General features: G+C 37.3%; 1 protein-coding gene across 2 annotated transcripts in view; it reads left to right on the forward strand.

Moving 5' to 3' along the window:
* COP1 (COP1 E3 ubiquitin ligase) overlaps positions 1–12,026 on the forward strand; it is a 124,654-nt gene that overhangs the window by 6,401 nt on the left and 106,227 nt on the right. For both annotated transcript variants that reach the window (XM_058808441.1, XM_058808442.1), the window contains exons 2-6: positions 538–597; positions 2,097–2,194; positions 3,536–3,612; positions 5,974–6,093; positions 8,066–8,134. In XM_058808441.1, coding sequence (XP_058664424.1) covers positions 538–597; positions 2,097–2,194; positions 3,536–3,612; positions 5,974–6,093; positions 8,066–8,134 — 424 coding nt within the window. The remainder of the gene's footprint in view (positions 1–537; positions 598–2,096; positions 2,195–3,535; positions 3,613–5,973; positions 6,094–8,065; positions 8,135–12,026) is intronic.

Genomic DNA, 12,026 nt, shown 5'->3' on the forward strand with positions numbered 1-12,026 from the left:
CCTTCTCCACCCATTTATTAGTCCTTGTTCTCATGACATCATTGCTATTGCTGATCTGCTCTGCCTCTTTGTGCCACTTTTAAAAATTATAGATAGCTATTGTCTGAAAAAAAAAGAGAGACTAGTTTTGGTATCATTTATATACTCATTGTCTATTCCTGTAAAAAAAGCCAGTTTTTTTTTACTTTTTGTTTGAACCCTAGTACAGATAGTGTGAAGGTTTTCCTGCAGCGTTGCTTGTTGAAGATCCTCTGGCTTTGTTTGGGTTGTCTGCAGGTGTTAAAAGCTTAAGGGTGAACACTTACTGGTTTCTAATTGTAGCAAACTACAGTATCATTCAGAGTTCAAAGAACTGTGGATTGCCCTTTTGATCTTTATACTGCTTGGTTGCTGTTGCATTAGTATGTCCTTTCATTTTGCATACAGGAGATTATTACCTAAGCATAATTAAGTGGTTGCTTTGAGTTAATAATACTTTTCTTCATATTTTAACATAAAAAAGACATCTTTCTGATTTTTGTTTTGCTTTGTTTCCAGCCCCATCTGTTTTGATATGATTGAAGAGGCCTACATGACGAAATGTGGACACAGCTTCTGGTAATATTTGGTTTCTTGTATTAGAAAAAATGTCCATCTCTTACAGCATTTGTAGGAGATTTGTAACACAGGCAGGTGTTGCTGAGATACCCTTTCATTCTGAGTTTGTTTCTTTTCTGTCTTTTGTCCCTACACTGAAGAAGGAGGTTGAAATAAATTTTTAAAAGATGGGTACCTGTTAGATTAAAAAGAAAAAAAATCCAAGTGTCTTTAAGAAGTAGTGCTGTGCTACCATATTTCCTCTGTAAATAAATAGAATGTTCATAAGCTGCTGGTAACACCCACTATCCAGAGTCAGAGCAGTTTGTTAATTTATCTCTATTGGCATCACCTCTTTAGAGGTGTTGAGAGCAGTGTTGGCAGCTCCTCCTTGCCTTTGTGCAAGACTGTGCACAGTTTGAAGTGGCTTGCACATTGTGCATTGCAATTATTTTAGACCTCGTGAGAGAGGATGTGCTTCAGGCTTTCCTGTTGTGTTGAACTGGCTTGGCCCCATTCACTTTTCAGTGTGTTATCTCTGGGTGCCATGAGGAGCACATCTTCCATGGAGAAGTGCAAGAACTCTCTAGGGGCACTTCTGGAGCCACTTGTAGTTCTCATCTCCTCTAGGGATTGGTACAAATGTTGAACCATGATGTCCTATAGTGTCCTGTCTATGTTATACTCTTATGGTGCCTGCTAATTAGAAATAAACCTTGTAAGAAGTGATATTATAGTAGTATAAAGTACTTTCTCAGGCAGCAGATTCAGGTAACTTTCAGAAGAGCTTTGATTTGCAACAGGTGAGATAGCAGCGGACTTTTTGCCCTCTGTGGAAACACTTTATCCCTGTGACCTGTAACTTTTTAGAGGGCCAAGATGAGAAACATTGTAATACTTTTATTTAGGAGTGGAGCAATGTTTATATCTGGTGTCGCTATCGGGCTCTGACTTCAAGCGGGCTCTTTTAAACCTGATGCTAAAGTGCATCTTCTTATTCTTCTGTCCCCCAATTCAAGAGTGAGCACCTCTGAAGCCACTGATAGTAAGAAAAGCAGTTGTGGGGGGAAATAGAAGAAGTTGGTCAAGGTGTTTCCTCTGCTCAATTACCTAAAATGCTTTTAATGTTGATTGCTAAGTATTCAGCTAATCTAGAGGAGTTGCTTTTGAGTAATTCAATCTGTTTGCTACCTCTGCCTGTGGAAGTGGTGGGGAGCATGAATCTGAGATGGTGTTGTGGCTGGAGTATCCACATTGCAGTAATCCTCAGGGAAATAAGAGTGAAATACTTGACCAAATTTTGTAATCCTTGCCAGAAACCTTTGCTTTCTGCTGTAGCACACTCCGAGTTCAAACACTGGAACATTTTGACTCCACTGTAGGTTCTTGGCAGCACAGCTGTTAGCTGGCAACACAAACAATGCACCTTGTCTAAGGCTGATATTATTTACCTTGTGCTTATGTTTTGTTCCTTCGTGTGGGCTCACTTGTTTTGTTTCTTGTCTTTTGTTTTTGAACAGCTATAAATGTATTCACCAGAGCCTGGAGGACAATAACAGATGTCCCAAATGCAACTATGTTGTGGACAACATAGATCATCTTTATCCCAACTTCTTAGGTGAGCTTTAGGCTTACTTGCATGAGAAACATCTTAGTTGTTAAGGAAGGAAGGCACTTGTAAATTTGTCCTGTAAATTACAGTCTTCTGGATGTTGAACATAAAATCCAAATATCAGCCCCTTGGTTGTCATTTTTATATAAAAAAGGTTAGTGCTATAAATTGTTAATACTGCACTGCCTCCAGCAGTTCTGTGTGCTTAGTGACAGTAGTGAGATTAACTTGCTGCTGTTTCCATACTGTGAAAAGCAAAGCTGTTTTTCTTATGGCTAGAGATGTGAATCTCTTTACTTTTATTTTCTTGCACTCTTGTCTGCCTAGTAATAAAGGACATGGCCTGTTTACAAAGCTTGGACACTGAAAGGGTGGAGGTGGTGTTAGATACTGTGCTGTTTTGGCTGCAGTAGTGAGGCTCACGTGATGGATGTAGGTGTAAATCAGATACAGAGAAAATATTCATACATGTACCTATATGCAATCCTAACTGCCTCTTAAAGAGGGAGTATATGTTGCTGGGTGAAAATTCACTTTAAAACTTAGTTTTGTGCAGAAAATATTAAAGGAAACACATTGCAGTGTGAAAAAATTAGAGCAGATGTTGATTTCATGTGCTGAGATACCCATTTAAAAATAAAAATCTGAAAAGCCACAGTAGCCAAGGAATGCTTCAACAATGGGCATCCTGATTTAGACCTAATCATGTTGTGCTGGAGATGGTGCTGAGGCAGGTCTTGGAGTGCATGTTGGGCCAAAGAGTGTTTGCACACTTGTGTGTCCAGGGATTTGAGGTGTGTGTTGGAGGGGGAAGAGCTTGTGTGTATATGTGTACAAAGGATTGAAGTTATCTTTCTCTTTGCATTCTCTAGATTGGTGTAAAATTAAATTATAGTAAAAGTATATCTTTAGAAATGCACATGAAAATTCAAGGAAAAAGTTGTTCTATTCAGCTGTGCTTTTTTTTTTTTTTTTTTTTTTGGTCTATAATAGAACATTACCTGATTTATCTCCCTCATACTCTTCTGTGATATACTTTTGCCTTGGAGTTGAAAAACTTTCTCAGGGAACCATGGGTGTTTAGAAAAAGGAACTGAATCAATTTGGAGAATGTGTAGGCATTGCATTTGTTGATGATTTCTAAAAAGTATTTATATATGTTACAAAAAACCTCCACAGAATAAATTGGTAAGGAAAAAAAAGTGGAGACATCTTCTACTGTTTTAATTACTGAAAAACATCTTACAGTGGAATTAGTAACTAAAGTAAATACATTGAGGTAGTCTTACATACTGTTTTGGTGAACTTTAAATAAATCTCTTTGATATCTTATTTTTTTTTTTTTAGTTAATGAATTAATTCTTAAACAGAAGCAAAGATCTGAGGAGAAAAGACTCAAACTGGACCATTCAGTGAGTAGCACCGTATGTTCCAACTTTTTTACTTTATATTCATTTAATGATTCTGTGCAGCATTTGTAATTACATGGCTTAACTGAGAAGAGATTGCACTGCTGAGCTGATGCTTTAACTTGCTTTAAGAGGGAATAATACCAATATCAGTGGCAGTAGATCCCTCTACCTTGTTAACTGCTGTTCTTCCTCCAGCAATATGTGCAGAGAGAAGCTGTGTTAGCATAGGCAAGTGTCCTTTGATGTATTGCATATAACCTGGGAAACTGCCCATGGAAGTACACTTGTTTAAAGGTAATAATTTTCCTTTAGTGTTGGAAATTACAGCTACAATGAGAGCAGTGAATGATTAGAAGTGCCATGGGCTTGTCTGATCACATGTGAGGAGCTGTGTTCTATCAGGAAACTTCAGGAATGCCGATATCAACCACAAGAGGGAGAAAGATGTGTTTGGAGTCTGGTGTTGTGGTTCAGATGCCGCAAAAAACTGCCTGGATATCTTCTAGACTTGCTTCATGTCACACAGTCAGAGCAGGATCTGTATCCTCAGTTCATCAGGACCTCTCTACAGCACCTGTGGATGCTCTTGTGCATTAAGATCAAAAAGAATATATGACATGAGCCAAAAAACTTTCATGCTTGACCTGCTATGTCTGACGTTCTTGTCTTTTGTAATTCATAAATAAGATTGCAAAATAATATTAAAAACCATGGAGTACCTGTTTCTAAAAGCTTATATTAAAGTGGTATTAATTTAAGGGCTGTGTTGCAGAAGCTGGTGCTGTCAGTGTTTGCAAAGAGCATTCTTTAAAGATTCATTTGTTTACTCACAGTAAGTTTTATATTCATTATAAAATATGCATATACCATGTTTAATATAAAATATGCATAAACCAGATATGATTTGAAATGCACGCAACTGACCTGAAGGCATATACAGTAGCTTCTTGGAAATTGGTTTTACCCTTTAAAAGCTCTGCTTGTAGATGCACCTATTTTTGATAATTATCAATAAGTGGACAATCTACCATGACTTCATGCCCAAAACAGTGGTGTGTCTACCTTTTGGAAGCAAATAAAAATACACACATCTAAAAAAGAGTAATGTTGCTCCTGTGTCCCTTCTTTAATGTGCCTTGTATTACTTTTGGTGTTAAGGGAAGTCATCCAAGACACATTGCAGCAAATGCAATAGTCATGGTCTCATTAAGAAATCATGTTAAGGCATGTTTGAACATTTGAGTAGTTTAGCAGTAGCACAATTAATTAGTGCATTAGTCTGTTAAAATGTGTCTCAAATCTTGTTCACTTGCTTAAAAACCATGGGTTTTTCCCCAGTTATTCCAGATTGAAATTGACTTTTTGGCTGAATAGTTTCCATAGGTTCTGTTGAGCACTGAATGAAAATTGTGCATTCTATATGGATGTTATATATTTTATTTTTCTTAATGTACTTAATAGAAAAAGGCTACAGCCCTTGAGACTATCTGATTTAGACTGGATGGTATTTCTAGTTCTTGCCAATTTAAATAAATTGATTTAGTGTCATAGCTTTTTTTAGGACAGGATTTTTTAGTCCAGTTTTGTTTCTTAGGTGTTCTTTAGACGTCTCAGCTGTTCCTGTTGGTTCCTGAAGCTTTTTGATGTAAAGCTGTGCTGGCATTAACCTATTATTTTGATTTTCCTGTGCTTAAAGATACCTTTTTTATTGATAAGAAGAAGAGAAACGAGCCTTCAGGGAAGAATGGGCTGTATAGTAATATTTTGGTTCTCTGAGGAGTCCCCCACAGCTCCAAGCAGTTTAAATGAGATCAACCTGATGAGCTCCATCTTCTTCCCAGCTTTCACATTTCCCTTACACTTAGGAGGAGTAATCTGAAAGGTGACAGTAGGAAAAATAAGCTGATACTACCCTCTTTGATTTGAGTTTAGCATGAGGGTTTTACCTATTACTTGATCTTAAAAAAATTAAAAGGTATTGGTGCATAACAGTATTTCAGATGTAATCCAGCTAAGCTTGGATAAATGTGAAGGTTTTTTTTTTTCTCTCCAAAGAAACATGTTCTCAGAAGCTGGGGCACAAATCAGATAAAATTGTTGCTGTGAAATAATCTTTTCCCAGCAGCAGCAGCAAATATGCTTTCATGAAGCACAAATATATTCCAAATAAGATAAGAAGTTCCACAGTAGGTCAGAGGAGCCATATCCTGCACACATGGCAGAATTGGGCATCTGAGTGCATGAAAACTGGGTTGCAGTTTTACAGAGATGAAATATTGCTGTGTTGCTTTTAATAGCTGTTGTTGGATGGCTTATGCAGCCCTGGATGGCTTGGACTCACCATCTCTTCCACATCTCTTGTTCTCTTTTTAGAATGGCCACAGGTGGCAGATAATTCAAGATTTGTTGGGAACTGATCAAGACAATCTTGACTTAGCCAATGTCAACCTGATGCTGGAGCTGCTGGTGCAAAAGAAGAAGCAGTTGGAAGCAGTAAGAAGTTTCTCTTTTTTAAATAAACACTGTGTATTTACAAGTTTTTTTTTTCTTTTGATACCTTTTCCTGGAAGCAAGATTCTGTTGGTGAATTAATTGCTTAGTATTTTCTTTTGTGTTTTGGTGTTTAAAAGGTGGCTGTTTTGCTGACCTTTGTAGTGAAGTAACATCTCAGCTGTGATGCCCATAACATGCTTATAATGCTGTTGCTGGCAGGGTTGTATAAACAAGCAGGGAAAACAGAAAAGTATAAGAGAAAATGATTCATAGGACACAGACAAGCACGTGAAGAAGTTTGCTAATTGTCTGTTGCACAAGTAAATGTCAGATCTTTCTTAGTAATAAGGATGAACAAGTCCAGAATATAGATTAAAGAATTAACACAGTGAGCATGTGAAAAGGGTCACACCCTTTAGTTTCTGCTGGAACACTTAGAATCTGAATGACCACCTTTCCTGAAGGCTTTTTCAGTATTTAATGTTTGAAAGAAAAGTTCAGATGTCTTGTTTATGAAGCTGGTTTGAAGATTTAGCCAATATGAAGCAAGCTGTTCCTATGGTTTGACTGAAATGTGGTTGGTTTAGGTTTGTTCTCTGTGAAGTTGGCCATTCCATGCTGTTCATTTCAAGTGATCATTTTCAAGTTATGTGAACCAGACCTTAAAATTAGACTGGATTATTACAGTATTTGACCCAGTGAACTTTGAATAGAAGGGTGGATTTTGACAATGCTTTAAAACATGTGAGTGAAAGTTGTATTGGGAATATCTTAATTATACACTCTTAAAGAATCAATATTTACAACTTGTGGTTCTGATGGAAAGAAAGTAACCCTAAAATATGCTTGACTGTTATGTTGCCTCATTGCATGGGGACTTGTAAATATGTTTTTGTGGTTCAGTGAAGTTTTGGTAGGGAAAAAGAGAATAAAACTTTTTTCCTCTGTGTACCTTTTAGTATGATTTGTGACAGATCTGAAGCAAAGAAGGCATATGACTGTTTAAGTATTACTGAGTATGAATATCTTCTAAGGATGCTAAGCCTAAAAAGTGAAATCACACCTGACATTTAAAGAATAATTTAAAAGCATTTTTCTTGTCTAGCTTTACTTACCTCACACTTATTATCAGATCATGGGGAGTAAAAAAATAACTGTAGAAAAATAGTGGTTTTGCATTCAATGTCTTTACCTTCCCTGTCCCCTCCTCCTTTCCTGGATTTTGTGTGCTCCTATATCTTGATCCTTTTTAAATGTATGTTCACAATCCTTTAATAATAAATATTTTGATAAGTGGTGAAAATAACTTGGAATGCTGTGATATGATTAGGGCTATATTAATGCTGTTATATAGGTCTTAGTTATTTTTACTCTTATGGTTCTCTTCATCTTGCCCTGTCAAGTTCTTGGGTGAAAATACGATGCAGATGGCTGAGATAAAAAACCTGTTATGAAAAATATATTGGGATGGTTTAGTTTCATCAGTGACTTTATTGTTGTCTTTCACTCTGGAGAAATCTTCAGCAGTAACTTCTACATAAGCATAAATGTAAATTTTGGGAAAAGTGGTTTTTTTATATAAATACTTAATCCTTTAGTATGTTGATCATGAAGTGGATGCTAAGGATCTTCCAGGGTAGAAGGACAGTCTGTGAGGAAGCTGTATCCCAAAATCTATTTCAGATGCAGTAGCCAAAGAAAAAAGAAGCATTTCAACTTATTATTAAGAACATTATTACAATGACTGTTGCCTTCACATAAAAACTCATTGTGAACCAAACAGAACTTTAAGACTTGTGAGATAAAGTAAAACTAAAAAAACATTTCAAAAATCCTCCTTAAGCTATTTTCCTCTTGGTAACCTCTAAATGAAAGTAGTTTGTGTGCTGTGTGGATCTCTGTGTGTAAAATGAGTATTTGTTTCTCTTGATGTACATGGAAGAGTTACACTTCCTTATTTGCTGTGTTACAGGAGTCCCATGCTGCCCAATTGCAGATCCTTATGGAATTCCTTAAAGTTGCCAGGAGAAACAAACGAGAGGTAACTTGTTTTGTGTTTCAGTTGGTGAAGTGTTGTGTGCTGCTTTCTCCCAGTGCATTTCTGGTGAAGTGATGTGTCAGCCTGGCATTATTTCTGCAAAGAATAACTCAAGGCGTGTTGGGGGAAATCTCGGCAGCAGACACATGGGTTTGAAGGGAAATTAATCTCTTTATGTATGACAGCTTCAATTTTTAATCATTTGCCTTCTCATCTCAAGCTGGTGAAGCATGTGGGAATACAGAGACTCCTTGGTGTAAATGAACATCAATTTCTTTAAAGAAGATTGTTTTCCCAACACAGAAAAATATCAACGATTGGGATGGAGTGAAAATATTTTCACTACCAAGTTTTTCCTTTAGTTTATCAAATAGCATGACTAATATGGTGACATAAAAGAATTAATATTCTGTGCTTTTTCCTTGTTTGTCCTAAAATGAGTGTCTCAAGGAATATGAGAGGGTTCTGTAATCAGATACACATGGTTTGGGACTCTTCTTTTATAAGGTTATGCAGTGCATAAACCCTGATACCACAAATAGTCCAGAAACCTAGAAAAATGATCATGAAAACAGTAGAAGGATGAGCTCTTGTGGTCCATGGTTTCTGAGAAAAGATGTAAAGAGCATAAGACCCAACAGTGTGACTAATTTCAAACTTGAAATCATATACAGGTGTAAGAAGCCTTATCCAGAATGGATTGAGGGTCTGGTTATGGAGTCATTCCAAAGCAAGTCTGGAGTCTGTCCACCAGCAGATATCCATGGCCAAAACCAACAAGGGTTGTGGTAATTCCAGAGAAGGGCAGGAGAGCTGGTGAAGGGTCTGGAAAAGATCTTATAAGGAGCAGCTCAGAGAGCTGGGGTTGTTTAGTGTGGAGAAAAGGAGGCTCAGTGGGGATCTCATTGCTCTAACTGCCTGACAGGAGGTTGTAGTGGGGGGAGTCAGGCTCTTCTGCCATGTCTCAGGTGAAAAGATGAGGGGAAATGGCCTCAAGCTGCACCAGGAGAGGTTCAGATTAGATACTAGAAAAAATTGTTTTCACTGAAAGAGTGGTCAGGTATTTGAGTAAATTGCCCAGGGAGCTGGTGGAGTCACAGTCTATAGACATGTCCAAGAGGCATCTGGATATGGATTGGGGGATATGGTTTAGGAGTTAGTATGGTGGTGGTTGGACTAGATCATCTTGAAGGTCTCTTTCAACCTTGATTCAGTGAGTTTCAGTACCTGGGATGCCTTTCTCATCTGCATCAGTATCTGTTTCTTTGTCTTTAGTAATAATTTTTAAAGGGTAACATCTTTTAAGGCCAAAGAAACTTAATTTTGCCTGCAGATCTCTGAAAACAGCCTTCAGAACATCCTGAAGGCAGTTGGGAAATATAGTTTATTTCAGCTCCTCCATGTCCCTGCTTGTGTATTCCCTCTGTTGCCAGGACTACTTCTATGTTATTTTGTACCCCCCTCTATATTCCAGTGTGAAATGCAGACTGTCACATCTGCAAAGACTTCTGTGCAGGCCTGTCAATTCTGTCCCTGCCCTAGAGCTTAGTGTCTGGCCTTGCCATTTATTCTGAGGAAAATGAGGACTTGTCAGACTTGTAGCAGTCTTTGCTCTTGCTTGATAAGGGTAAGAAAGATAAAAATCAGTGGTAGATGCATGCAAAGTATAGACCAGTCCTTAGGGTAGTTTTATATCTCAAAATCTGTCTTGGCAGTCAGTTTACACATAGAGAAATTGGTGCTTCCTCTTTGGTAAATGATGAGGTCCTTTCTGTAGCTGGTGGAGCTTGTGGCAAGCACCCCTTTCTGGAGGGGCTTTGTGGGGATAACAGAGGAGTTTGTGCTTGGGGTAAGGCAGTGGTGAGGTATCCAGACTGCAGAAAGCCTGGGATGGTGGCTTGGAAGGTGAGTATGGGGGGTTAAGTGACCATATTAATGATGCAGTCAAGGTTATCAGAGCTTCTGAAGTTCACTGTAGCTTCTTTTGATCCTGTGAGAGGTGACTTGACCAGGTTTTTGGTGTTGAGATGACTTTGAGGTGTTAGAAAGTCTTTTTTTCTTAGCTTTGAGACTGATGAAGACGACAGGATTCTTTGGCTCTCATTTTCAAGGTTGTTTATTTATTTTTTTTTAATCTATAACATTTTTTCTCTGGCTTGCTGTGGTTTGTTGGGTAGGTTGGGTTGAGGCTTACTGACTGCTTTGGGGTGGTTATTTTTTAATACAAAAAACTACATGTACATTATTTACAATAATTTTTTAATACTTATCACTTAGACTGTTTTTAATCTAAAAGTGCTGCTATTACAGGAGAAGAGGAGGACAAGAAGAAGGAGAAAGACTGGACATGCTTAGATTCTTTTATTTTGCTTCTTGAACTTCTATTCTAAAAACTTTAAAATTTTACATTTTCACTTAGTGATAAATTCACCATCATTCTATTTAAACTTTTGTGGTTTGTAACTTTTAGCACAAAGTTGGTAATTGTTTTTATTGACTCTGTGCTAAGATCTCTGAGCCCCCTGTCAGGGTGTCTAGTCCTTCAGGGTAGTTAGAGGAATTTTTTGGGTTCTGACAGTGACTGTTTAAGAACTGAGCTCAAGCAATATGTGTGGACCCTGGAACAGTGATGTATTGCACATCATTGAGTCATATTATGGGGAGGAGCATGACCTTTTTTCCTTTCTTAATTCAAGCTTGGATAGCTGCAGAGTAAATGCAATTTCACTCAGTAAGCCATAGCTGTAAAGATAAGTTCTTAATAAATAAAAACTATTTTTTTAATGTATGCTCCTGAGTTTTTCTTTCTAATTTTTGGCTTAAATGTTTAATGGAACTTTTTAAACTTTGCTTCTTAATATATCTCTTTGAATACTATTTAGTGCAAGATTTTATTAACAAGTTTCATTTACTACATACTCCAAGTTCTTACAGAGGGACTTTTGTAACTGAATACAGATATTGCCTCAGAGCTAGTGTACCTGTATAGTATTTCCCAAGTTCAGAGCAGATGATTAACCACCTGTAACCCTCCTTGCCTACTTCACTCGTAAATTATGGATTTTTTCCTCTTGCATTAATGAAATGGTGACTTCTGAGCATATTGCAGTGGGCTTACAGCTAGAAGAAAACTATCTTTTAGACTTGTACTTCAGAATATTGGTGCAGTCAAGTCTTTTGACAAATGCCTCTTTGCCACCTTCTCATAATTTCTCTAGAAGATAAATGTGAGGTTCAGCACCTGCAGCAGTTTCTATTAGAAATCCTGTTTTGATCTCTTCATAACTTTTCAAAATGTTGATCTCTCAGGCTAGAATTTACTGCATGTTTTTTGCATGAAGGTGCTTGCAAGCCCTTTTTCTTTTGAAGTTTATGTATTTTGTTTTCTTTTTGACCTAGAGCAATATGGCAAAAACCCAAATCCTTGGCAATAGTAATAGAAAAAAAAGTCTTACTTTAGAAAAGATTGAAAACAAATGTCTAAAGCTTAAAAAAATACTTTTTCACACAAACAACAGATAGTTTTGGAGGGGAGTAATGTATTGATCACTCACAGCAGTTGGATGTCTGTCCCTAAGGCAGACTTAGCATGGCTGAGTGCCTTTCCATATGTCTACACAGTTAATTGAATGCACACTCTGCTTTTTGTTTTTTTAATCCAGAGTCCTGTTCTGTTGATATTAAGGACTGAAAAGTCTGGAAGGTCAACTTTAATAATGAAACATTATATCTTGGTAGTGGTGGCTGTTTATTACTATTTTCCAAGGAAACCAAATGCAGCTGCCTGTGACTTCTTAGAGTTCTTGCTTGCACACGTGTGTTGCATAAATGCTTTTGCAAATTTAACTTTGTTAATTTTAAATGTTCACGTGTTCTTTCATCTTGAACACTTTGT

This window comes from Ammospiza caudacuta, chromosome 7, assembly GCF_027887145.1.
Source record: "Ammospiza caudacuta isolate bAmmCau1 chromosome 7, bAmmCau1.pri, whole genome shotgun sequence".
NCBI lineage: Eukaryota > Metazoa > Chordata > Aves > Passeriformes > Passerellidae > Ammospiza > Ammospiza caudacuta.